Genomic DNA, 27,667 nt, shown 5'->3' with positions numbered 1-27,667 from the left:
TAATACATCCTTCTTTTCAGCTATCATAGAAAATTCTGAATGTGACAGCCAATCTCTGGTGATCTCTGATCAAATTTCAGAAACAGGATGGACTGCTGGACCTAACATGAATTGGGTAATGCCTTGATGTCTTTTGGCTAATAACAGTATATTTACTGAGAAGCATATCATGTATGATCACCCTGAGTCTCCTGCAGAACATCAATAGTGTTCTAGGTCTGAAGAATTACTGTAATAGATATGAGAGCAAGTGGGTGGGTGGCAAATGATCCGGTGATCTTTGGTATTTAAACAGAACTAGCAGTGGGAAGGCAAGCAGCAACAAATAGAATCCTGAACATGCTTGATCTTATGGATCCATTAATTGGAAACAACTTTTTTTTTGCTCTAGACTGACAAATATTTTGAAGAATCTGTGGAACTGTGTGAAACATTAGCCCGTGAAAAGGTAGGTGTTTGTGTGTCTTACAGAAATAAGACTGACATTCCAACAACAGCTTCTGAAGTGTCTTGTGCTTTTTCAGGATATGGCTTTAAATAGGGTTAAGGTCCTGCAAGCAGACTATAACCACCTAGTATTGGAAAATAGGCAGCTGAACATAGAAATAAATGAAGTGAGGGAGAAGCTGAAGGAAAAAACAGAAACCGATGAATTTGAAGCACTGGAAAAACAAACACAAAAAGATTATGAGGTAAGATGCATTGAAATAAATTCAGACTTTAAGATATGTTTATGCTCTAATTCTCTAGTTCATTCACAAATAGATGGTGTTACGTGTTGAGGAACAGAATGAGTGAACAAACCTAGGATTAAACTGGATTTGTTCTGTAAAATTTGGGCTCCAACTTCAGGAGAGTCACATAGTGAAGTCTGGTTAAACATATGAAAAGACATGGATAGATCCACAAATATATGCATGACTTGCATTTCACTTTAGATTTCTGCAGGAGACAGGTGTCTTGCTGTGTAACGTAACACTTTTCAACTGTTCTCAAGATAAAGTATGTTTGCTAAATTGTACTTCACACGTGTACACAAAGCATCTTGGTTCACAATCCCAGATAGCTCTACCTTTTAGAATAAACCTTTATTCAGAATAGAATAAACCAAACCGGGTTGGAAGAGACCTTCAAGATCATCGTGTCCAACCCATCAACCAATCCAACCCACCCAAACAGCTAACCCATGGCACCAAGCACCCCATCAAGTCTCCTCCTGAACGCCTCCAATGACGGCGACACCACCACCTCCCTGGGCAGCCCATTCCAATAGGCAATCACTCTCTCTGTGTAAAACTTCCTCCTAACCTCCAGCCTGAACCTCCCCTGGTGCAGCCTGAGACTGTGTCCTCTTGTTCTGGTACTGGCTGCCTGGGAGAAGAGACCATCATCTGCCTGTCTACAACCCCCCTTCAGGTAGTTGTAGAGAGCAATAAGGTCACCCCTGAGTCTCCTCCAGGCTGAGCAACCCCAGCTCCCTCAGTCTTTCCTCATAGGGCTTGTGTTCCAAGCCCCTCACCAACTTTGTTGCCCTTCTCTGGACTCGTTCCAGCAAGTCAACCTCCTTCCTAAACTGAGGGGCCCAGAACTGGACACAGTACTCGAGGTGTGGCCTAACCAGTGCAGTGTACAGGGGCAGAATGACCTCCCTGCTCCTGCTGGCCACACTGTTCCTGATGCAGGCCAGGATGCCATTGGCCCTCTTGGCTGCCTGGGCACACTGCAGGCTCATGTTCAGCCTGCCATCGACCCGTACCCCCAGGTCCCTCTCTGCCTGGCTGCTCTCCAGCCACTCTGACCCCAGCCTGTAGCACTGCATGGGGTTGTTGTGGCCAATGTGCAGAACCCTTTGATAATCCTTTGCACTATGTGGATGTTAGCTTAACATTTATCTTACTGAGAAAATATTTTTTTTTTTTTAAAAGGTGTGAGTAGTAATGTCTGTGGAAAACTTGCAACATTGATTTTTGTGGTAGGATGTCAGAAAAGGTAAACCTACCTTCAGGATAAATTGTGATATAGGAAATGCTGTCTGTTTGGGGGTTTTGGTTTGGCGTTTGTCGTAGTCATCTTTGTTTCCTTGGGGAGAAGTAGTTTTTGTCCAAACACTTACTTCATTGCCAAACAATTGTTTTATGCCACAACTCTGTGACCTAAAATGTGCATGACTTGTATTAGGTTCTAGCTGCCAAAGGGCTAGACCATGAAATAAGTCATGGCATACAAAAATCCTGTCAACAAGCTCATACATTGAAACTATCAAACCCAGAAAACACCAAACTTGTGGTATTTAGACATGGATGTATCATTGCCATTTCTTTCCTGATACCTTCTCTGCAGACTAACTTGTATATGCTAGTCTGTTTAATATCTTCTGACCATGAAATTCATGTTGAAGCTGAAGCTGCATCCTTTTGAGATGTTAAATTTTAAAAAGATCACTTCTGATTTTCATTGTTTCCAAAATCAGTTTATGGGTCTTTAACAAATGGGATCCATAGTACATTGTTATTTAGCTTGTGTTTAAGCGTCTTTTTAGAAGACCCTTTGTATGCTAGGCTAGAGTTGCCATCTTCCTTATCAGCCAGCATTTAACACATCCTCAGTTACAGGCTTTCTTGCAAAGATTACCTGCTAACACAGGCAGTGCTCTAAAGTTGCTTCATTTACAAGAAGAATTTTTGAATTATTTGTTTTCAGACTGTCTTTCAGTATTTGAAGGCAGTCCATCCATTAGAAGCACTTGATACTCGAGTAGCAGATGAATTACAGCAATACAGAAAGGTTGCATACCTCACAAAATCCATGAGTCAACTTAAACCATGACAGATATAATCAGAAAACTAGAACTTTAAACAACATCTGACAGTACTATCATAGCATATCTATGACTGTCCTATGGTTTTAAGTCTACAGGTTGGGTTTTCTTCTCTCTGTACACCTAAGTATACAGAAAGAGGAGAGTACTTGTTTTAAATCTTTCAACTCATCTTAAAATTTTAAGATTGGGTTTTCTCTTTACTTATGCTTATGACTATACAGAGAAACTTGTAGATGAAAAGCTTTTCTAACCAAGAACAGAGGAGTTCTTCAGTTTTTTGCTTTTCTATTTATTTTTCTACTTGTCCTTTATTCTGGAAGGTACCACTGAATGTGTTTATGGCTTCCTTTACCTTTTAATTTTGGCACCTCCTCATTCTTGTTAGTGAATAAATTAAATCACATCTGCACTGTCATAAAAATCCAGTTAACATGATTACAGTTTGGAATGTTTTATCTGTATGATTTCTGCATTAATTGCTTTGATAATATTGCTCTTGTTTCTTGAGCTGTTGCAGATTAAATTGTACTTTAATCCTGTCTAATTACTGGAAAGCTAAACCAGAGCTTCGCATCTCATGTATGCATTTGAAAGAAGGTGGCAAGTTGGTTTGCTGCTGGCATAGATGTGGGTGCATACATAGTTTGCACACTAACAGAAAACACAAGACTTACCTTGTTTGTTTTCATGGTGTTGGCAACTAAAACCACTGGTGTGGGTGCTTTCTAATACCCTCTGCAATTTTGCTTCAATTTGCTTTACAGGTACAACTAATACATGAAATTACCAACTTAAAGAATCTGGTTTCAAATGCTGAGGTGTACAATGAGGAACTTGAGGTGAGCCTGTCTGAATTTGCACGCAATATGAGTTGTATGAAATGTGCTTGGGTTGTTGTCTTGGAATACTGTATCTGATGAGAACAAGCTAGATATCATTTGGCTCTGGTTAATCTTACCAGCTACAAGGAGGAGATGTCTCAAACTCATAAATGCTTATTATGTATAAAGCAGATTCTAGCTAAAAGTCTTACCTGAAACACTAATCAAGGCCTTAGACTCTTCCTTTTTCTGTTTTCTTTCACCAACTTACAGGCAGAAATAAACTCCAAATTGGAAGAGCTGAAAGAGAAAGAAAACAAAATAAAGGTACTGCAGAACCAAGTGGAAGAACTACAGAAAGCAAGAGCAGAAAAAAAGGACACATCTTTTTCAGTGGTAAATTTTGAGTTTTCTGCTGGGTTGGGAGGTGGTTTTAGTTTCACTGAAGATGGGTTAAATTTGGGTCTAACCCTGGTGCAACTGAAATCTGTGTCCCTAGAGATGTTACAAAATTACTACAAACTTTAAAATATCAATTATAATATCACACATCAATTCTCTAGTGAAGTAAAGCTCTGGGAGATACTTTTTATCTTATGTCTTGCACAAGCCTGCTACTGCTTTTTCTAGAGTAAACTTCCCAGCCTTGATCTTGTGTTTATATTTTACTCATATTAGTATCAACACATGTGCTTTTATGGACATGTTCCTTGGAGTTTTATTGGGTTTTTTTCCCCCTCAGGGAAGTTCTGATAACCTACTTGAAGAAATTCAGCAGCTGAATAAATCCCTCTTGGATAGTGAAACCATAGCCTTGGATGCCAAAAAAGAAGCTGCTTTTCTCAGAAGTGAAAATCTGGAGCTGAAGGAGAAAATGGTAAGTACTTATTCAAGTGCCTGTGCAGCTGTATAGAATTCTTTCCAGGGCCAGAGTAGTGAAGAAAGCAATTGATAAAAGCAAGATGTGGTAGAGCATTTGGAGAAAGCTAATGACTCATGCTCAAAGTAACATTTTTGTCATAGAATTCGTAGAAAGGAAAAAGTCTTCAAGAGAAACATACAAAGAACAGAGGCTTCTCTTACAGGAGTGGGTGGTTAGTTTTAGGTTTACCAGTGCAGAGTGACCACATGAACAGTCTTCTGGGAGTTATTAGGACATCAGGCTCCAAACATAGTTTCACCAGAGTTGTGAACTTGGAGGTGGGACAGAGCTCACTCTGAGCTTTGAAGAAGTAAAGGCAAAACAGAAGTAGTTATAGCCCTCACCTGTAAGATACATTTTGTTCCAGGACACTGACAGCAGTGCAGTTTTCAGTTGTGGCTTGATCAAGGCTGCATTTCAGAGTGACAACAGGAAATGCAGCAGATGCAATATTTACATGTTAAGCATGTAGACCTTTTTTGGTTTGTGTGTGAATTGCATGTTTTGTTTTCCTGAAGAATGAACTCTCAAATAACTACAATCAAATGCAAAAGGATGTTCAGCTCTATCAAAGCCAAATAGAAGCAGGAAAAGCCAGTTACAGAAAAATGCAAGTTGACTTGCAGAGAGAGTTGCAGGCTGTATTTCAAGAAAACACAAGGCTGACTTCACTGATGGAGGGCAAAGTTCCCAAAGGTACTGTTTCAGGTGGTGCTTTTCTTTTTTGCCTTCTCCTCCACGGTGGGTGAATGAAATATTTTAGCTCTTGTTCTCTTCAATGCTTGGAGCTTCTGCCAATATTAAAAATAATGGAGTTTCTGGTGCTGCTGGCACGTAGTAACTGCTTTGTGGAGTGTTTTGAATGTCTTCATGTGAAAATCAAGTTAAGGAAGGCTGTTGGGGAGCATATGAAACTAAGTGGATGTCAACCTAACAAGTGATGACAGAATTCAGAGCAGTAGGTTTGTATTTTTAATTGCTGGCCATTATAAAACAGAATTTCCTAGTATTACAGTGATATGGTATCCAGAAAGCAGCATAAATCTTGTGCTTAATTTACAAAAAACTTGTTTTTTCCTCTCATACTTTGACTTAAATCCCTAGATGTGCTCTCTCTTGTTGAGCTGGAGAAAAGGGCAGCTGACTTAAAAGGAGAACTAGAAAAAGCATTGAAAGAGAATGCACTTCTACAAAACCAAGTACATGAGCTATCACAATTTCAGTCTCTTCCAAATACTGTTGAGATGCAGCAGAAAGAGGTAAATCTAATGTGTTCCTTGGAGGTTTTCTTACTTATAACATACTAATGGATGTGAAGTTGTAAAGCCAAAACTTACCTTGAATCAAGCTTTTACATCTGAGTTCATTAAATGATTGCTCCTTTGGTTTTTCATGTATACACCTAGGAATAAATGTGAAGATCAAATCTAATCAAAGTCTGGTACACTTAATCAGGAATTCATACTCCAGCATTTGCCTGCCTATTTGCCTTGGTCACCACTGATAACTGTGTGTAAATATAATGGCGTTTGATCCTGGCTTACTGGTCTAAAAGTGAATTATTTTGCTAACTAGGCAAAGACTATTTCAAGACCTGTTAGCAGAAATCTTGTTTTAGAAGTGCTTTAACTTGAAAATTCTGGACAACTTGAATGAAACTTTCCTGTTTCTTGGCAGGTCAGACCTTAGACTTAGTTTGTTATAAAGGTTTGTTAAAGGGTTTGCTTGCAAATACTTTCTGGGTCTTTCTCCTTAAATACCTGCTACAAAGTACAGTGAAAATTAGCAAGGGCAATTAATCCCAAATGCATGAATAACTTGCAAAGTTCTAAACCCATCCAGTGGTCTGCATCCACTAATAACTTTATGAAGTTTATAAACTCTGTAGTGTGGAGAAAGCATCACTGCATCTAAATATTGTTGAAGAGCACCACTCCAGTCCTAGTTCAAACATTGGAAGAAAGACATACTTTAAATGCCTGTAACTCTCCAGGTGTTCTTTAAGATTGTTTTTTTTTAAAGGGCTTGCCAGCCTCAATTCTCTTGGAAGGATTTATCTTTTTGATGGCTCCTGCCTAACAAAGCAAAACCTGATGTACCACGATGTGTGCTTGCCTGTACCTCATTTCCTGTATTTGTGTATGAACCTCTTCTTTATTATGCAGCTATGAGAAATACTGATTTAGAAAATGCTATTAATATTGATTTTTCTATTGGCAGATTCTTGAAAAATGTGAGGAGCTACACCTCTTAAAATTGGAAAAGGAGAAGCTGCTTTCTGAAGTAGCTGATAGTGAAATTAAACTTAAAGAGATGTCTGAAGAAATTGGAAAAGCAAAGGATGATCTAGCAGATGCACAACTTAAATATGCAAAGTCTGATCAGGAATATCTAGCACTTAAACAGCTCCACGAAGAGCTAGAGCAAAAATACATATCTGTGTCAGAAAACAATGAACAAATAAAGCTCCAAGTAGATGTTCTAGCTCAAGAAGCACAAGAGGCTAAAACAGCTTTGGATGAAGGGAAATTAGAGGTTAGTGTCAACTTGCCTTTTTATTTACAGATAAGACAGTTGATGAAGTAATAAGTGGTTTGTGTGTTTTGTTTTAAAACTATGTTGGAGTAGTCTGAAAGGTATAAATAACACTGTCACTGAAGTTCCTCCAGGATGAGTGGATATTACTTCTATGTCATGTGTGTAAGATTGCAGGGTTATGGAGCTTAATGGACCTTCTTCATAGGCAAAGAATTGTGTGTATTGCTCCAGGTTATATATTGTTCCATATTTGACCTTTCAATTCTTCTTTTTCCATTAAATTCTACCTTTACTATGCAAATTTTACTTTTTATTTTAAAATATGCTGCTATGACCTACTCTAGTCATAGAAACAGTTTCCTCCTTGAACTGAAGTCACTTTAGAACAGATCACTTAAACTAAAAAGAATTACTGCTCCAGCAATTTGGAGGGAGGGAAAAAAAAAATGTGTATTTTGGACAAGACTTCGTAACACTGATATGGCTGTCATAGTCCAGCTATGGATTTGGTAACTCTTAGCTTGATTTTGAAGATCTGCTACAGTTCCCTGTGTGGTGGTCTGTTATGTCTTACTACAGTAAGACTTCTGCTAAAGAGAAACCACAGGAAGGCTGCATAACCAAATGCTTATTTCAGGTGGACAGGAATATATAAGCAGTGATTTAAAGTGAAATTATTAACTCCAGATTTGTTGATGGAAGACTAAAATCTCAGCCTCTCTAAGCTAATATAAGGTTCTGTAAGATTGTACACCTCACGCAGTTTTGCATAACAATGGAAGTGTGTGACCTTTCCCTCTCCAATTAAAGCTCCTCAGCAGAATTAAAGAACTGGAAGAGGAGACAGCAGAGTACAAACAACAACTTCTTGAGGTAAGGGAAGAACATATTTGGACTCAGCAGAAGTTAAATGAATTGGAACAATTGGAAGGGCAAGAAAAGATTATGGAGCTGAGACTGGAGGCCAAGGATTCAGAGATCCAGGCAGTTCTTCAGCAGCTTACTGAATGTCAGGAGAAAATGAAAACTTTAACTCAGGAAAGAGATGACCTGAAGCAAAAAGAGGAGTCTCTCCAAGCTGAGACAGACCAACTTAAAGAGGATATAAAGGACACTGTTTCCATGGTAGGAATTCTGTTTGTATATGAAAAAGACCATAAATGTAAAGGGGAGGAGTATAACAACTCTTAAAACATTAAAATACATAGGGGACTGGAGGGTGTGGCTTTGGTTTATTGTTTTGGGATGCTTTTGTAATTAAGTGTTTGCTAACATGGCAAAACATTTGTTTTTTCTTTGTGGGTTTTCTTTCTTCAAAGAACATTGAGGCACAGGAAGAACTGAGAATCGCCCAGAGTTCTCTCAAGCAAGCCCAGGACACAGTCAAGAAGCTGGAAAAAAGTATTTCTGAAAAAGAATCTCAGATTCTGAGTGTTGAAGAGACACTTGGGAAAACCATTAAAGAACTAGAAATAAAGGTATGATGTTAGGTAATCATTCAAAATAAAAATGCTTTTAATGTGTTTTCTAACACTGAGAACAAACCTCATTCATCTGCTTACAGTATTCTCTGCTTGTCCTTGGAAATATTCTAGGCTTTTGGTAGGTAGTGGGCAGGAAAATAGTACTGCCTGATCCAAATCTTCATGAGCTTCTAATCTATTGCTGTAGAGGTACAGGCTCTAATGTGACACTAACTGGTGTGAGCCATGGCTGTCAATTTGAGCTGTGGTATTAGAGGGCAGATGAAAGAAGAGATTAGGGGTAGGAATGAGGCTAATGTTTTGTAATGCTCAGTCCCAATAAGAAGTGTAGTACTTGGTTGTAAATGGCATCTTGATTCCCAACAGTGAGTTGGAGGCTGATCTGCTGGGTATTTTGAGCCGGACTTGTCAACAACTGACAGAAGCGTGCTGGGAGTATTGTATGGTCCATTGCTTCAGTAGCACAGTTCCTCTGGAGGGAGAACTGGTAGGGCTTGATTTACTGGCAGCTGATATACTCCAGTGGTCATCAGTCAAGCACTTGCATGTTTTAGAACAGATGTGTAAAAATCTCACAGGTGTTCCTTGTTTGGCTCTTTCTCATACTACTTCTGGATAATCTGGCTGGTGTTGCAGAAGAGGCTGCCAAAAGGTTAGCACTTAAAGCAAAGCAGACGACAAAGGCCAAAGACTCCGTTCTGGAGTTTTAATGATTTCATTAGTGGATTACTGACCGTTACTGTAGCAGTGATGCGACACTCACTTGATTTTGATTTTTATACTGATGGATGTTTTCTCTTCCACTTTGTTTTAATAGCTGTCACAAATGACTGAAGAAATAAAAAACATCCCATCAGAGAGAGACCAGCTTGCTGAGGGAAAATCAGAGAACTGTAGAGAAAGCAATGAGCTTCAGATGCAAAAGGAACAGATCTTTCTTCTCACACAAGAGAACAACTCATTGCGGGATAAACTGGACAGTTTATGCTTGGGAAAAGAACATGGAGAAGGAAATCTGGTAAGTATGCTATGAGTGAAAATAATTTGCAAAGCCAACTGGAGTCCTACTATGTGCCTGCAGATTACTGACGCTTACTTAAAATAATCCACTCTTTTGGCTGTATATAGATGACTAGTGGTAGAATGTCAAATGTTTTTCTGTTAACAAGATTAGCTTGATATGGGATGATGATGTCCTGGGGGGGGTTCTGCACAGAGGTATGTCTCTATGTTGAAGTAATTGAGGCTCAAATTTGCTAACCTGGAAAGAACACTTCTGCTTTTTCCCAAAACATAGATAGAACTAACTTTTCCTGGCAGTGACAGGGACACTGCAGCCAACATTTTCTGTAAGTGGATGTGCTGTGACTGTGTGTACATGCAAAGTACACATGGAAAACAGTCAAGTATGTGATGGGAGAGTAAAGAAATCTCAAGGAAATTTGTCTTGGCATCATTGATGTCTACTGTTGACACTAGATATATGGATAAGGTCTCTGTAATTTGGTTGTGTGGGTTTCTTGTTTCATGTTTGATTCTTTCTTTTTTAACCTCAGGCTTAACCTATGATGGTGAAACTCTGCTTCTGGTAACTCATTTCAGAAGTCCTCAAGTTTTATTTTTGTCGCATTTCAAGAAACTTGAGTTGCATATTGAGTTAATCTTATTCTTAGCTTCTATTAAAGCTAATTCCCAAATTGTGTTGATTTCTGTCTCTGTATAAAATATCACAGATTGACAAACAATCTATTGAGCAAGAATTATTCCTTCTGAGAGAAGAGCTGAACCAGACACAAAGGAAGCTTCTTGAAATGGAGGAAATAAAGGCAAATGAATGCCAAGGAGAACCTGAAAAAATGGGGAGAACAGAGCCTACTGTAGAATTGCCTGACTGTCAAGAAGTAAGCACTCAGACAGAAAGAGGAGATGATAATCTTAAAATGCAACTGGAGAATCTCCAAAATGAGAGAGACCAACTAAGAGAAACAATACAGGAGACAACTAGCAAGGTAAGAAAAATAATTCTATTCCTTTAGGATAATAGCTTTAGTAAATTTCTGTTGTAAGTCTTGGAAGTACCTTGGTTTTTAACATATTTCAACCATGTTGTGCTCAAAGAATTCAGAGATGATGGAAGAGTTGAGATGTGCTCATAACTCTCTCAAAGAATGTCAGGAGGCTATTGTGGAGCTGAAAGGAAGTATTTCAGAGAAAGAAAATCAGCTCTTGGAAGCACAAGAGTCATTGAAGAATACAACTGGCGAACTGCAGCAGAAGGTCAGATGTGGTTTTGAGTAAACTAGAAATGCTATCAGGATGGGCAGCCCATGTTCACTGCAAACTTCAGTTTGTAAAGGTTCCAGAAATGTAGTAACAAAATGTTCAGACTTCTACCTTTCCTTCCTTGTACTACTTCCCACAAAAAAATCCATAGATGCAGTGAAAAGATGATCAAATTCTTTGACCTACAAGCCTTATGTACAACTAAAGAAGCCGTAGTGCTGAATGATGGAACGTTATTTGGAATCAGTGCTGCTCTTTGTCCTCAATGTGTTTTCCAGGTCTTAAAACTTTGTGTTCTAATATGTCTCTTAGCTATGGAACTTTGCAGGTACTTGAGCTAAACTACCTTTCAACTGCTCATGCTTTAAGTTGCTGCACTAATAAATTCCTTATCTACTGATATTAGTGTCTGAAGCTGTTGTAGCTTTTAGTCTTGATGCTAACAAGCATTAATATCTATCTTCTGTGTATACAGCAGTGGAATGCTTTTCATGGAATGATAATGGTCTGCAGATTTTTACATTTGCTTCTGTCTGCCAATGAGATGGAAGCACTGAAATTTGACTATTCATCAAAAGTGTTACATCTTTAGCAGTAAGCTGATGGAAATGTCTTCTGTAAAATAATCCGGTAATAACAACCTATATGTACAGATGATGTTTGAAATATCTAATACACTCTTAAAACCAGAACTTGATTATTTGGACAACAATTCAATCGATTAGGGTGTTACTGGTGTTTTTTCCAAACTAACCATGATTTCTGCCATGTTTTTTGCCCATGATTTAGAAATATTTAATACCATCCTCATTTGTTCTTTCAGCTCACTGAAGTAACTGAAAACCTGACTCGTGTCTCTTCTGAATATGGCAAGCTGCTGGCAGAAAAAGAACAAATGGAAAGAACAATGAATGAGCATATCTCTAAGCAGCTTGAGAATATCACTGTACTTAAGCAGGAGAAAGATGAGCTACAGCAAGTAGTAGAAACTTGTAAAGCAGAAAGAGATCAGTTGGAGGCTGACTGTCAGGAAAGCAAGGAGAGAGTAAGTATGAAAAAATCTCTTCATTGTCCTAAAGGCAGCTTGTGTTACTGAATTATTTTGGTCATGAAGCCATCTGCCATTCAGTATCTTTTCCTCTGCCTGTACTTGTTCATAGCAACAGGAAACTAAAAATTTAGTTTACTAATTCAATCTGGTTGTGGAGAAAGAAAGAAACCAATTCCTATTTCCTTGGTTCCTGTTGCTTGGTCACTGCTACACTGGGTTTAGCCACCTGCTGGACAAGCACTTAGCAAGTTCCTGGTTTATCTTCCCTGTGTAGTGCGTTTTTGTGTTCAGCACTGAACAGGAGGGGTCATTTAGGTTTACAGACATTCAAGGGCTTAATTCTCCTCCACTTCAGCTCACCCTGAAGAGAAAGCAGAAAAGAAACTGATTAGCCATTCTATTTTTCTTTCCTGTTTTACTTCCTGACAGATTGGTGAATTCAATAAGTGTACTTATGAGGACACACTACTTCAGAAAAATTTGTTGTTACCTAATTAACTAAAAATCAAGCTGTTAAATCTGAAGTTAAAGCCTGGTAAATTTTTCTTCCCCACCAGAAGCTGTTAAGAAATGTAAATTAGTAAACTTCAAGTAGAATCACCAATGTCTTGATGTATAGACCAACTAATTTATAAGCTAAAAGTGACAAAGTAGAATTATCAAATCTTTAATTTCACATTTGTGTCTTGCTACTAAATTGGACAAATTGTTTATGTAACTAGTGGCCGCTGCTATAGGAGTAAGTGTATTTTTGATGGTGGGGTGTTCTGTGGGGCATCTTTTGGGTTTAAGTCATCTACATAATTTTTCTCCCAACGCTTTTTTCCTTCTTCTCTACTCCTGCCTATTTCAAACAAACAAAACTGATAAATGCTGTTTCTAAATACTGTTTTCCTTTGGAGTTTTTAAACTAGGCATGGGACAACTGCAACTGAGGGGTTTTTCTAAAGTAAAAGACTTTGTCTTCTAGAAATTCAAATACTTATTCTTAACTCTTAATAAGCAAACCTTAGTCATACTGGGTGAACATCCATGTAATACCTTGTTCTGCAGTCCTTAAAAGTGCTGGCAGAAATGGAAGATCTACAGGGAGAACTAACGCATCAGAGAGAGCAAGCTGATATGCTGAAGAATATGCTAGCAAATAGAGAAGAGAGCTTTCAGAACACTGAAGATGAACTAAATGAAGTAATAAACAAACTGAAAGAAAAGGCAAGTACAGTAATAAACACTTCAAAATAAGTCCTTTAAGACATCCTCTAAATTACTGGAGTAACAAGCATTTAATCATTTGTGCTGGTTTATTGATCCAATAGATATCATGGTAACACAATTTAGCAGCAGGAACTTTTGTTACCAGTTGTTGTTTATACTTTTTAAACCAAAACTTTTTTTGATAGGTAGTCAAGCTGAATGAGGATTTGTGTTTGGCAACTACAGAAAAGCACCAGTTGCTTGAACTGAAAGAAAAGACTGGGAGAGAAAGCAGTAAACTTGCACAGCTGGAAGAACAGTGTGGCTTGTTAGCACAGGAGAGAGAGAAGCTCCAGGAAATGCTGGAAGGTGTTCAGGTGGAGAAGAACAAACTGGAGATAAATCTACAAGAGAGTGCTGATAAGGTGCTTTATCTCTGATTAAATATAAGTACTTGGTAGAGGAAGATGATCAATTATTGAAGCTGTAGTAAAAAAAAATCTTGCAAGTATTGATGTGTTATACCCAGACTTGAATAATATTGGTATGTTTGACTTAGTCTTATGGAATGGTATTGAAAGACGTATGTAAATTCTTTTTTAAATGTTACTTGAGGCTGCTTTACATGGAAGTAAATGAGGAACCAGTAAACACAGGCTCTGTTATACTGAACAGCTAACATTTCAAATTCATTAGAAAATGTTTTGCTGTTGAGCTCCAAAGTTTTGAAACTCAAGGTGACAAGTTCTCACAGGCTTCTTCCCCTTCTGGATTAGGCATAGCCATAGCAGTGGATGGTACCCACTGTGCAGCACTTCTTGCTCAGAGTAATCACTTCAAAACATGTACTTGAAGTCTCTGGTGGGGAGAGAATCTTTTACTCTCTTGACTAGTATCTTCTGATTCACCTGTTTGAGCATCATTTGTCTTGCTGCTAAAATTCAACTTGACAGGGGATTCAGAGGCTTAGTGAAAGGAATGATAGGGCCAGACTGGATGGGGCTCTGAGCAACCTCATGTAGTGTGAGGTGACCCTGCTCATGGTAAGGGGTTGGAACTAGATGATCCTTGAAGTCCTTTCCAACCCTGACAAATTCTATGGTTCTAATGAATTATCAGATTACTTAACAGTACTGACAAGAGTCCAAGTCATAAACCTGTGAAGTAATTTCTAGATGGTGATGTGAATTCTACCCAAATCGTATCTCTGCTTTGTGTTAATCATCTGTAAACAGGAATTGCTGAACGTATCTCCAAATATGTTTTTAGCACACTTTGTCTAATTCTCGAAGGACTTTTTGGTATGCAGGTTGGCAGGCTTTGCTTAGGGAAACAGGAAAGTTTCAAAGACATGAAACTTGTAATTTCCGGTATGCAGACTGAAGGTGCACTCTTTCATGCCGAATATTTTTACTTCTGTGACATATTGTCTGTATGGCCTGGTGTGGAAGAGGTACATTCACATGTATAAAATGAATGAAATCAACTTGTTCTATTTTTACTCTAGATTCTTGAAACTGAGAAGAAATTAAAGCAGCAACAAGAGCTCCTCAGGGAAGAGAAGATCAAAGCTGAAGAAAGGGAAGAATGTTTGTCAGAGGTTCAGAGGCAGTCAGATGTTTTGAAGGACAGCCTAACAAACAAGGTAAAGAGTTTTGGGTTTAGTACCTAGTCAGTTTTCTGATGCTCTGTTACTGCTGTGCTAAACTTTTGCACAGACAAATCCTGCTGATCTTTTTTTGTTCTCAGCACACCATTATTTTCTGTGGGTGCTAAACAAGCATGAACATGGACAAAGCATTTTGTATTAGTTTCTTTAGTGATGTTTAGAAATGGCATTGTCTGCTTTTGGTCATTCCATGAGAATGGACACCGACTATCCAATGTGCAGGCTTAGTGTAATAGTCACTAATTCTGCATGTATTTGTTCACCCTTTAAAAGGCACTGTGAGACACTGAGGCAGAACCTAAGTGAGTTTAGAATCGTTGGAGCTTTGCACATTTTCAACTTAGCACTTGGCTGCTGCCATTTCAATCTTTTGTCACTTCTCACATTTCACTTATCAAACTGTCTGTAGATCAAATAATATAATTAAAGATTGGCTTAAATTAGAAAATGTCTTATCTGCTCTAGCAAATATAGCAGCATAAAGGCTATTTCATTGCCCCTCTCTTATGTTAGTCTTCTATTTATTTTCATTTCTTTTGTGATGTGGGTGCATGTTGATTGCCTTCTTGCTTCCTCTTGTTGTTCCTTCTGAGTTGTGTTTTTCCTACTTTATTTTTTTTCCAGGCAATTAGAGCACCAAAAATTTTTAAACTTTTCTTTAGTGTTTTAGTTATTGGAAGCTGTGTTCTTTCTTTGTCACACAAACTGATCCGAGTATTTCATAGGGAAGTACACAAACCAGACCAAAATCCTAATTTTTGGCATTTTTTTTTCTCCATTACTTATAGATTCAACAGTTAACTGAGATGCTAAATAGCGTATCGTGTGAAAAAGACCAGTTATTGACTGAAAGAACTAGCCAGTCCTTCCAACTTCAAGAACAAATCTCATCAATTAATCAAGAAAAAGATGAGCTACAAAAACTTCTCCAGGATGTAAGGTCTGAGCGGGACCAGCTCAAGACAGAGTTACAAAAAAGATCTGAGATGGTTGGTATTGCTAGTTGCATACCTTACTAATTGTAGAGAAGTTACAAATAAGTTTTTAAACCTATATACTTCTATTTCAGTGTGAAATACATTCAAAACTGGAAGGTCCTCTTGACCAATTGAAGCGGAGAAATGTGAGTCATGTGTCCATTCAGGTGAACTCACTGGATAATGCAGAGCAGGTGACTGATGACAGTCTGAAAGAGAAAACCTTGAACACTGAGGTAAACTTATTTCTCCGCTTACTTTAAGGATGCATGTAAAGCCTTTAACACCGAGGAGTATAAACCTTCCTGCTCTGAGCTGTAAATCGTGCTAGGACTGCAAACAATGGGATGAGTTGATTTGCTTTTGCACTCCAGCAACTGTACATCTTGCTTCAAGAATGTTAAACTGAACTCCTCAGTTACTGAGACTGTTCACCTGATGTCATTGCTGTCCAGTCACCCCAATAAAAATAACTACAGTAATGTAGAAGTGCTTCATCATTTTGACTTCTACAAAATCCTCCCCAGATCCTCACATCTGCTACTCGCTATCAAAAATAAATGGCTTCAAATATATTAATTAGCTTCCTTCTGCAGAATAGGCAGCTCCTGTCATTCCCCTAGTGTTTTGATAATTAAGTATCCTAAGGATACTCTCACAGATCAGGACTAGAAGTCTCCTGACAGCCCAAGGAATGTGTGAAATACTTTAAAGTGTGTACCATTGTACTGCACTCTGTATAGCTTTGCAGCAGACTTGGGCATCATTTTATACATGCTAGAGAAGTCCCAAGTGTTGCTTCAGTTACCATCAAAAGTAATGAAGGATCAAATTGTGGAAGTGGGTTATGTAGTTTTCTCCATTCACACTGTCCTCCTAACTTACATCAGCAGTAGAGAGCTAATGAGGGACTTAAGCATCAGCTGCCCCTTCTTAATGCTACTCTCCCCTTCTGGCTTCTGTGATATGTATGATCTTGTCTGCTGCTTCCTTGTGCAGGTTTAGCATGTATCTTGTACATTCCCCTGTACAAGATACCATACTTCTAATGATTTTCTGTGGAGGGAAGCATTAACCTGGTGAGCCCTGCTTCATTCAAATAAGAATCAAAGATGGGAGGTAGTATGCCTAGGAAGTCACTAGAAAACACATAACCTAGTTTCACGTGATGCTTGAGTTGGCGGTTGCTGAGTGTCAGCAAGCCTGTACATTCTCAGCCTGGTCACTGCTTCATTGTGTCTCTCATTTTATGACAGAGCGCTAGCAACACTTCCATGATCCTGGTCTTTCAACAAAGGACCAAGCAGATAACTTGGCAATCCAGCTGGCAAGCTTGTGGAAAGCCAACCATTTAGTTTCATACCTCATCCATGGGTCTCAATACATCCAGGCAATCTAATCATGAAAGAGATGTTCTGGAAAAAATAAGAAATTCTCTGCTTTTGTGCCCCTCTTACAGTTTTATTCCTGTGGCAAGTCAAAACTCAAGTCTTAGTCAGTCTTGTTGTAAAACCATACCTACTGTAGGGGGCAGTCCTGGAGTCTGGTTGCTGATATTAAGCTTCTGTTTATAGCTGGTCACTCTTCCTTAACACGACTGAATGAATTTTTCACCTGCTTGTAGGAGCTTCTTGAGAAATTCCTGACCATGGGGAAAAGGTGTGAATGCCTCTCTACAGTGTCTCTTAGGCTAAAGAGTGACCTGGAGAGTCAGAAAGAACTGATAGCTGTAATACTGCCTCAGCTTTCATCAGAAGAGAGTAACCAACTCAAAAAACTTCAAATGACAAATGAGAATATAAATGGTCATCTCCAAAGTTTGTTGCACAAACTGAAGGTACCAACTTAAAATACTTCATATTGCTTTGGTTAATGATCTCAGTATTAACAGCTGGGGTTCTATATACTCTAGCTTTGATTTTATTTTTTTGGTGAATCCATATCTTGTGGGAAATTGATAGTAAGTGCTTTATGGTCCTGAAAACCTGGAACTATTTAGTTCAGTGACACTGGGTTGTAGATTGTAGATTGCACAGCATTATTAGTCCATATTAATTGGGGAATTTTATTGTTGTGTTCCATCAAATTATGGACCCCTAATTATGTGTTTCATTGTGGGTGAAAGAGACATGAAAGATGCCTCGGAGATGCATGTTTAATCTGCAGGACTACCCAAGTAGTATAATAAATACCATGGCCTTGCAGACCTTACCCAGTCTGTAGTTCAGTGGTGAAACTGGTTCCAGTTATCAGGGGGAAAATTATGGACAATTTGGGAAGGCAGCTGGTGAAATTCCTGTTACCATATGCAGAAATACAGTAGACAGTTGGAGGGAGGCATGTTTATTTACAATGAATCTTTAAGTGATTTTGGTTGTGGAGGAGTGGGAGATGGCAGCAGGTGCAGGTTTGAATGCAGAGGATGAGGTTTGAGTCAAGTATACAAACTTTCTCCTCTCCTACGAGGACAGCCTGGGGTAGTTGGGGCTTTTCAGCATGGGGGGGAACAGAGGGCACCAGGGAGACCTTGTGGCTTTTTATTTAAAAGGGGGCCTGTAAAAAAGACAAGGATAAACTTTTTAGCAGCTCTTACTGCAATAGGATAAGGGGTGATGGTTTTAAACAGAGAGGATAGATTCAGACTATATGGAAGGATAAAACATCTTTACAATGAGGATGCCCAGATAGGTGATGGATGCCCTATCTTTGGAAACATTCATGGTCAGGTTAGGCAAAGCTCAATCAGATCCAGCTCATGTCCCTGCTTAATGCAGGAGAGTTGGACTACGTGACCTTTAAAGGTCTCTTGCAACTCAAACCATTCTGTGATCTTGAATCTGTCATCCATAAATACTCATTAGCTACAAAGCTGAACAGCTACTCTGGAGATGCTTATTCCCTAACTTCAGAGAGGTTTGGGGGTTTTTCCCCACAGATGCCTTTTAACTTCTATATTGAAGTTTAAGTAGTGATCTTGACTGGAATAAAGCTTTAAATCTGTGGAGTGATGTTCCTGTAGATCTGCATCTTTCAAAACTCTAAGATTGAAAAGCTAAGTAGCCTCTGGTAAATTTAAAGACTAGATTCCTGGAAGGCTGTCTTGACCCTTTTAGGCTTTTTGGCTGTTTTAGAAGCCCACAGAAAATAGCATAACTTAAAAATACTGACCCAGATCAAAGTCTTGTATAGCATAGCTATAGAGTCATAGAATTGTCAGGGCTGGAAGGGACCTCAAGGATCATCTCATTCCAACCCCGCTGCCATGGGCAGGGACACCCCATACTAAATCAGGTCGCTCAGAGCCCCATTCAGCTTGGCCTTAAAAACCTCCAGGGATGGAGCTTCTACCACCACTCTGAGCATCCTGTTCCAGTGTCTCACTAACCTCATGGTGAAGAACTTCCTGTACAGTTCATACAGACTCTTAGCTGACTCAGTTGTCCTGGACACCAATGGGCTAGGAGTAGATAGACCAGATTAAAAGTATGGGATTTTAGCTGGATGTAGGGTACTGTTTTGAAGCATGCTCACAGATATATCCTGTGCTTCTACAACAGTTTCTGTTCAGTCGTATTTGCTCAAAGAGAAGAGAATATTATGCTACTGTTAACAAACATGAAATGGAGCTGCTTGAGGAAAAGAGAAAACAAGATGAGCTACGAGCTCAGATTCAGTATCTCAGGAAGACTGGGATGAACCAGACTGAAATATCCTCTGAAGAGTTAAACAGCAGTGAAGTGCTGCAGAGTTTGCACTTGGATGCAGAGGTAGTATTTGAAAAAATTTTCACACAGACTTGATGTTTCTCAAGAGATGGGGTTGTGCTAAAAGCAACAGTGGCGTTGTTTTTCTGTTAAGGTTTCACTGAAGAGGTGCATGGAGTTTGGGTTGTTTTTTTTTAATGCTTCTAATTCTGTACTATGAAGATTCTGTTTTATAGGATGGCTCAAAGTGAAATTACAAGGTTATAAACAGTTGAAATGTTGTCACTCATTTGACCTGTAAAATGTGTACTACCTGATACCACGGTGTCTTTTTGAAACTTCATAATATTTTTTTCTTTCTCACCTGCCACAAGAATGTAGGTTGTCTTCTCATTTTCCCAGTAAGGTGTAATTTAAGTAGAGTGAAATTCCTTTTATACAGTAATCAGATATGAAAATGGACTTGCTGAAAATAATGGTAGCTAAGAGGGTAAAACATAAACAGTATTTAAACTTGAATTCTCTCTCTTTTGAAGAGCCTTCTCAAAGATGTATCAGAAATGGAAAGCGAACTTCTTTGCATAGAGGCAGAGCTTCATCAGCAAGAAAGTTCCAGGAGACAAACACTACAGTTCTGGGAAGCCGTTTCAAGAACTGAGTGTGATGCAGAGGAACTTAAAGAAGAGTTAAAGAAAGATTATGAAAGGCTTTTGCGAGGCATCAAGTTCTGGACTCCTAAATCAAAGGTGAAGTGAAGTCTTTAATTTGGATTGCATTATAGAGGCCTGTAAATGTCTCTAACCTGAATGAAAATGAAACACATAAAAGGCTATTAAAGGATTATTAATTAGCACTTAGTATTTTCATACTGAACTGACTGTAAGATGTCAGAATACTTAAGTTATTTTTCTCAAGATTTCTTGTGTGTTCAAACTTGGAAACCTCCTTTGGTTAAAAAAAACAACCCAAAAACAAAACACCAAACACTTTCTAAGCATACATTGTGAGGCTTTTTCTTTATTTGCATTTCTTACCGGACTAAACCTGAAGATAGGTTCCAAGTTGTTGCATAGCTTTGCTTGAAGAACTTGGCAGCATGATAATCACAGCTGAGATTTACAGTCACAAGACTATCTGCTCTCTTCAAAATACCTTCACTGAAACTATTTCAGCTATTCTTAAAATTCAGTTGTGGTTTGTTATTGTGTTTTTTCTCATTTCAAGTTGGTTCAACCTTCATTTCTCTTGTGTGTTTGTGGTTTGATTTTTTTTTTTTTGTGTGTGTGTTTTTTTTTCTTTTTGCCCCCTTTGGAAAATAGGAAGAGTCTTTTACGGGGTTAAGTGCTTCATGAGATTTCATGTATCTGAAGTGTGTTCAACATTTTCCAGTTTATGGAAAGGAATCCGCTACTTTCAGAGTTGTTAGCAACAGCATTTCTTGACAAGAGTATCCTGGAAGCTCCTGGTCTGCTCATGCTATTATTCTTTCTACTCGGACTGGTCTGGAGTAGGAGAAGCTCATCAGCCTTCCTCCTTCAGTGTTGTGACTCAGTTCGGTCCTGTTAAGCTTAGCCTGTTTTAAAAACTTTTTTCTGCAGAGTCAGTTACCACTCTTGACTTCTTCAGGATTTCACAATGTTGACAGGCATCTTAGAGGAATTTCCTGACAGGCATATGATATGGAGAAAAGCTTTCACCAAACAAAAATATTCTGTTATGTTATATCCTGGCAAGTGAAGCTTTCTTTTACTTGGATGTATGTTTGCTCTCTAATGGCTTTGCTCCCTTTACTCAATGAATACATTCTAGCAAAATCTTCTCTTGTTTCCTACTGACATGCTCTACAACTATCTGAAATAAAGTTGTACTGAGGTGGGGGTTAGCTGCTTCTTTGAAGTAACTAGTGATAGAACAAGAGGAAATGGTCTCAGACTGTGCCAGGGGAGATTTAGGCTGGATAGTAGGAAAAATTACATCACAAAAAGAGCAGTCAGGCATTGGAACAGGCTGCCCAGTTAGGTGGAGTTACCATGCCTGGAGGTGTTCAAAACTTTGTAGACAGAGCACTTAAGGATATGGTTTAGTGGGCATGGTGCTGTTGGTTTGACAGTTGGACTTAATCTTATGGGTTTTTTCCAACCTTAATGATTTTATGACCTTTAACAAGACATTCCAGTCTCCTTTGCTTCTGCAGTGGTCATGTTGATTTAAATTAATGCAGAAATACTGGTAAACTGTGATGCATCATCCTTTTGAGCCCCTTACTGCCTCCCTCTCTTTTGGAAACTGAACTTGTCTCTTGGTAGGGATTCCACTTCTGATACCAAGTACATTCAAGTGGGACACAGAAACAAGACTCTAAAATTAGACAGTTAAAGATACTTCCTGTTTCTTCAGTGACCTTATTTCTAGTTGATTCAAAAATTATTTAAAACTTCTCTGTATTACTTATTTTCAGACACTCTATCAGCTTTCTTTAGAGCTGGATGCCAGGATTGCCAACTATTGTAAAAATGCCAATGTTGAATCAAAACGGAGGAAAGAGGTAACTGAGAAGTTGCTGCAGGAATTGAAGACTCTTAAAGATCAGCTGGCCCATGATGGCTCTGCCAGTCTCGCCTTAGAAGAAGAAAACTGCAGGCTTCACAACAAACTAAAGGCTGCAGAACAAGATAAAAAGGTACCAATATCTGTTTCTAGGGAAAACTCCTGTGATGCTGGTTTTCAGAGCGAGAATACATGGTGGGGGGGCAGGAAATATAGATGGCAACTGTTAATCTCTGCTACAATGTAATGGGCCAGATTGTACTTCAGTTTTGCAGCTGCTTATTTATTTGCAAGATGCAAGTTTCAGCTCTTGCCTGTAATTATTATGTTAATTGCCTGCCTTCTGTACACAGATAGCTGTCAGAAATCCATTTAAAATATGATCATTTGGTTTTGAGGCACTGGTTTGAAGTGTGATAGTCTTGATACTTCCTTTATGGTATTCACTGTCATACTGGAGCAGAATTGTCTTTAATCCTAGAAATTGAAGACACTGTCCTATACTGGTTTTTGTCAATCACCTTCATTCTTTCATTTAGACTTGAGTGTCCAAAACACTGAGAAGTGGCACAGAGGAGCAAGGTAGACACCAAGAGTTTCTGTGGAGCCTCTAGCATGGGATTGTGTTGTGTGATTAGAGTTCAGGCTGCAGCCATGTATTGTAACTGTTATCGCTTGGCATGACTACTTATAACTGTGTGGTATATATTCCATAGGCTATGGAAGTCAAAATTCAGAAGTTGGAAAATGAAATAAATGAAGTAGCAAAAGATGTTGAAAAGAAAAATGACAGGATAAGCAAGTTAGAAGAACAGGTAACAACAAGAGTGTCGGTGAGTGAGCTCACCCAACTGCAAGCCAAACTAGATGAGACAGAGAAGCAGCTCAGAACTACCTTAACAGTGAATCAGAGTCTTCAGGTATGAGCAAGATATTCACTCCTTCTCATTTTTCTCTGATTTCAGAAAGAACCTAGATCTCTAAAATGTACTGTTCTGCATGGTATTCTTAGAGTAAAGCTCTAGTTGCCCGCTTTAAGTGCAATTTCCAGTTTGACAAACGTAGCACCTGTGTTACGAGATTAGAAGCTAAATTGATCACTTCTGCATGATGCATTTCTGAAACTTCCTAAAAATTTTGTGAGTGAAGCATGAGCTGTTTTTTCTATGTAATGTATTTTCATACTAGTTCAATATACAAGTAAACAAATCTTGATCAAGTATGATTGCGTACACCAGATACACTGGAATTAGGATACAACTAAATAGTAGAGTGTACTTGACAACATGGGCATTCTTACTTAAATAGCTTCCTGTTCCCAGTCTTGTTCTGCAAAGCTACCTGTAAAGACACAGTAAGCAACTCTTAAATTCGTTGCCTGTCTTCCAACAATACTTTTTATTTTCAGGCCGAAATAGATAAAGGCACTGAGGGCTACAAAGAAGAAATTGATTCTCTCAAAACACAACTGGTAAAATGTGATATGGCAAGAATGAAAACATTCAACACTCTTGATAAGAAGTAAGTTAAAATTTTCATTTGTTTCAATTCTCAGCTACTGCAGTTCTAGCTTCCACTTTTCCTTCACACTCCTCCCTGAACATGAGCATTCAGCTTTAGGTGTCATAGGATTGTCATAGATTCCAGATAGCAAAAAACCTTAACACATCTCTCCTTCCTTGTTTGAACTCCTTCCCTCTACACCCACCACAAGTTCTTAGCCATCAACAAAGTAACCCTTCTGACAAAAGAGGAGGGGGAAGCATTAATAGAAAGCACTTTATTTCTTGGAGAGAAGGGACACAGTGAAATTGTAGTTCAGCTTCTAGTTTTCTGCATTTTACCTGAAATCTAACTGTCTCAAGTTTTATGTGTATAACTTGGGTATGTTTTGTATTTGGTAGCTCAGTTAGAAATCAAACTAAGTCTTTTGCAGCTGTAGTAACTGTTAAACTGAGGACTTCTCTTCTTCTCTTCCTGCCCCACATAGACTTGCTGATTATAAAGCTGTTGCAGAACACCAAAAGCAACAGATAAGAAAGCTCCAAGATGATCTTAGAAGAGCATATCAAGAGAAAGATGCTACTGGTAAATTAAAAATAAATACAAGAGATTCCTTAATTTTAAAGAATTTGCAGACTTCTTATCTCAAAGTGGGGATTGGGTGCCTTGGAGATGGAGTTTACAACGTTTGCTGCACACACTGCAATAGAATCACAGCAGTTAATGTATTTTTATTTCTGCAGCTGTGTTTGTACTTGGGGTAAGGCAAGCTGCAGTAGCTCATGTTGCCATTTTTCCCTTGATTGAATTTACATAGTTCTAATTGTAGTTCTGCTGTACCTAGCACTATTTTAATTCTCAATGGTCTAGGGAAGAATCTTAAGTTTCATATCTTCCTGACATTGAATACTGGGAAGTGTCTGTGTATAAAAGAGAATAGCTGTTGTAGTGGTACTTAAAATATACAATGACTTGGTTTGAGCACTCCCCAGATAACAGACTTCTATATCTAAAACTGTTTTCTAGTGTTGCTGGAAAAAGAAAGTCCTCAGCAATCCCAGTTACCATTTACCTGTGGTGGTGGCAGTGGTATTGTGCAGAGCACACACATGCTTGTTCTAAAATCTGAGCAAGCTAAGTTACAGAAAGAGAATTTGCACCTGAAGAAACAAAATGATGATCTACTATGGTAAGCATAAAGCTGATAAGCAAGATGTCAAATCCCTTGTTGATGATGTTTCTTTGTGGGATAACCATAGAAGTGATTTATTTTTGTTTTTTGAAGTAATTTTAGATTTCTATAGCTGCTTTTGTTTCCAACTAGAAGTTATTAACTTATGTTTTTATGGTATTGAGCTTCAAGCTGCTTTTGCAGGAATCTGTTGAATTCTTGGAGATGTATTTGTGTTGGAATTGCCTCAAAGCAGGATATACAGATCCATCTTGCATTTTGTTTTCAGATAATATATTACAGACATAATTACCTGTTGTCAGGAATCTACAGGCTGGTGTCAGAGTGGCTGGAGAGTGGCCAGGCAGAGAGGCACCTGGGAGTGCTGGCTGATGGTAGGCTAAACATGAGCCTGCAGTGTGCCCAGGTAGCCAAGAGAGCCAGTGGCATCCTGGCCTGGATCAGAAACAGTGTGGCCAGCAGGAACAGGGAGGTCATTCTGCCCCTGTGCACTGTACTGGTTAGGCCACATCTTGAGTCCTGTGTCCAGTTCTGGGCTCCTCAGTTCAGGAAGGATGTTGACTTGCTGGAGCGTGCCCAGAGAAGGGCAACAAAGTTGGTGAGGGGTTTGGAACACAAGCCCTATCAGGAGAGGCTGAGGGAGCTGGGGTTGCTTAGCCTGGAGAAGAGGAGACTCAGGGGTGACCTTATTTCTCTCTACAACTACCTGAAGGGGGGTTGTAGACAGGCAGAGGTTGGTCTCTTCTCCCAGGCAACCAGCACCAGAACAAGAGGACACAGTCTCAGCCTGTGCCAGGGGAGGTTTAGGCTGGAGGTTAGGAGGAAGTTCTACAGAGAGAGAGTGATTGCCCATTGGAATGGGCTGCCTGAGGAGGTGGTGGAGTCACCATCATTGGAGCTGTTCAGGAGGAGACTTGATAGGGTGCTTGGTGCCATGGGTTAGTTGGTTGGGTGGTGTTGGATGATAGGTTGGACATGATCTTGAAGGTCTCTTCCAACCTGGTTTATTCTATTGTATCTTTGGTTAACAGAACTGCTTTAAATTTCTTCATTAAATGCTCAGTTGTTTGGGGTTTTCTCTTCTCAGCAACAAGCGTGAACTGAAAGAGGAACTTGTAAAATGGAAAGTAAGAGCAATGAAATGGAGAGAGCAGGCCTCAAGAAAAAACACTCGAGAGGCAGTACCAAGGTCCCCAAGGAAGGCTGTGTCCTACTTCCTTGAAGAGCAAGTATCTACACCTCCTAAGGAACCTGTTTCTGAGGAAACTGTGATTCAAGACCTACCAAAGCCTTTGCCACGAGCTTGTACAAATTTCTTTGATAATTCCAGCTTGGGTATACCAGCAGGTATGTAACACAACACTGCTGTCCTGTAAAGATTTGTAGAGGCAAAATATGAGGGGTGGTCTGAGCTGAGGGCAGATGCTCTATTTAGTATGTTTCAGACTTGAAACAGCATGCAGTCCTCCTGAATAGCTAGTCAGGTGACTGGAAGGGCTGACTAGCTGGAGCCGAAAAGCTTAGGTATGCTCCACAGAACCTAAATACTTAAATGAGTCCTTCACCCCTTGAAGATTGTGACCTTTCTTTTGCAGCAGTCAGTGATGACTGCCTTTTTTTAGTCAATTAGTAGAAGATCATTACTACATAGTTGATGCTCTAAAGTGTTTTGCTTTTTACCTATGGTTGGGTTAAGCACAGACTTCTGGCAAAACTACTCAAACTTAACTTCTGGCTAATTTTTCTGATCTTCTTTGAGGAGGTAGACTTCAGTTGATGTTGAATGTACCAATCTGGCTCCAACTGCAGTAATGGCTGTTTTTAAAATCCTCAGCCTTACTGAAGTTCTCTTGCCTGGCCTGGTGACTTCTGGGAAATCTTATTCATCTACATTATCATATTAGTGCTACTGTTCTCATTATATTTCAACTTGAAGAACTTTGAGAAGACATGTTTGAATTGAACAGTTCTCAAGACAGACTTCCAGAGAGCATATAACATACTGCTGTTTCTCATAAGGCTAACGTAATGGTAGAGGTCCCCTCAACACAAAGCTTGCCTCTGAGAAGCTTTAACATTTAAAACACTAATCAAGATTAAATTGCTGTATTCTTACGGCTTGTCTGTCTGGGAAAGTTTAAATGTTACTCTCAAGTTCTTGTCTTCTGTACAGATACACAGTTTCTAGGACCAGAGCCTCTGGAAGAACATCTTCAGCGCTGGTTTGGAACTCCAGAGAAGGATAAAGCCCCTGATTGTACCACTCAGTAAAGGGCTCTGTTCTAAGCAGCCTTTGCAGTAGGTACACAGGGAATCTGCCTTGTACATAAGATAATTGCTTCAGGTCAAAAACTGTCAGCCTCTTTGAAGAAGTGAGAAGAGCTCTGGTAGCATGTAAATTCCTTGCTTCCCAAGTTGCTGTTTCCCACAATTGGAAAAGCTGGAATACAAGGACAAAAATGGAAAAGCAGTGATGTTGTCCGACACCTACTGATGTGAGGGATATTCTACACTGGGGTTGTTTTGGATGGCAGAGAAAGAAAAGCCAATGTGTTGAAAACAAATGAAAACAGGAATTGATTACCAACTAATCTACTGTGAATCTCCTTGGTCTTAAACTTTTCTGTCACTCCTAAACTGAAGTTTCTGATTTCCACGGGGCACACCACCAGGGGCTCCTTTTAAACCCCTTACACTGTTTGCAGCTCATCCTCCTGTGGTACCAAAAATAACTTTATTTTTGCATCCTATTCCATCTCTTTTCCATCTGAATTGGGATATTAGGTTTTATTAATGATAACCAGTGGCCTTGACACTTTCCTGCCACCCAGTGGAAGACAAACTGGATTACCAGGGCTGACTATTTTTACTGACCTACTTATCTGCTTTCTGGGGCTTATTTTTTTGTATGTTTTGTATAAAAAGTTTTTCTTTACAATAAACTTCTATGTTAAGCATTAA

General features: G+C 39.1%; 1 protein-coding gene across 3 annotated transcripts in view; it reads left to right on the top strand.

Annotated features, from left to right (window-relative positions):
• CENPE (centromere protein E) overlaps positions 1–27,667 on the top strand; it is a 38,402-nt gene extending 10,735 nt beyond the window's left edge. The window contains exons 15-44 of one of the 3 annotated variants that reach the window (XM_068136849.1): positions 21–115; positions 392–448; positions 525–692; positions 3,586–3,660; positions 3,916–4,038; positions 4,385–4,519; positions 5,083–5,260; positions 5,669–5,823; positions 6,785–7,099; positions 7,913–7,975; positions 8,422–8,580; positions 9,404–9,604; positions 10,320–10,595; positions 10,705–10,863; positions 11,693–11,914; positions 12,974–13,132; positions 13,321–13,539; positions 14,622–14,759; positions 15,572–15,772; positions 15,853–15,996; positions 17,385–17,597; positions 19,318–19,527; positions 20,001–20,210; positions 21,923–22,144; positions 22,728–22,931; positions 23,420–23,532; positions 24,002–24,099; positions 24,541–24,703; positions 25,794–26,053; positions 26,880–27,667. In XM_068136849.1, the coding sequence (XP_067992950.1) occupies positions 21–115; positions 392–448; positions 525–692; positions 3,586–3,660; positions 3,916–4,038; positions 4,385–4,519; positions 5,083–5,260; positions 5,669–5,823; positions 6,785–7,099; positions 7,913–7,975; positions 8,422–8,580; positions 9,404–9,604; positions 10,320–10,595; positions 10,705–10,863; positions 11,693–11,914; positions 12,974–13,132; positions 13,321–13,539; positions 14,622–14,759; positions 15,572–15,772; positions 15,853–15,996; positions 17,385–17,597; positions 19,318–19,527; positions 20,001–20,210; positions 21,923–22,144; positions 22,728–22,931; positions 23,420–23,532; positions 24,002–24,099; positions 24,541–24,703; positions 25,794–26,053; positions 26,880–26,977 (5,033 nt within the window). In that variant the 3' untranslated portion in view covers positions 26,978–27,667. Of the gene's footprint in view, positions 1–20; positions 116–391; positions 449–524; positions 693–3,585; positions 3,661–3,915; positions 4,039–4,384; positions 4,520–5,082; positions 5,261–5,668; positions 5,824–6,784; positions 7,100–7,912; positions 8,228–8,421; positions 8,581–9,403; positions 9,605–10,319; positions 10,596–10,704; positions 10,864–11,692; positions 11,915–12,973; positions 13,133–13,320; positions 13,540–14,621; positions 14,760–15,571; positions 15,773–15,852; positions 15,997–17,384; positions 17,598–19,317; positions 19,528–20,000; positions 20,211–21,922; positions 22,145–22,727; positions 22,932–23,419; positions 23,533–24,001; positions 24,100–24,540; positions 24,704–25,793; positions 26,054–26,879 lie in introns of all 3 variants that reach the window. The other 2 variants (XM_068136847.1, XM_068136848.1) reach the window with 2 other exon arrangements.

The sequence above is a fragment of the Melanerpes formicivorus genome, unplaced genomic scaffold, assembly GCF_026170545.1.
Source record: "Melanerpes formicivorus ecotype bairdi unplaced genomic scaffold, bMelFor1.0.p_v2 SCAF_4, whole genome shotgun sequence".
Classification (NCBI taxonomy): Eukaryota; Metazoa; Chordata; class Aves; order Piciformes; family Picidae; genus Melanerpes; species Melanerpes formicivorus.
Note: the sequence above shows the minus strand (reverse complement) of the source record. Positions and strands in the feature narration are given on the sequence as shown.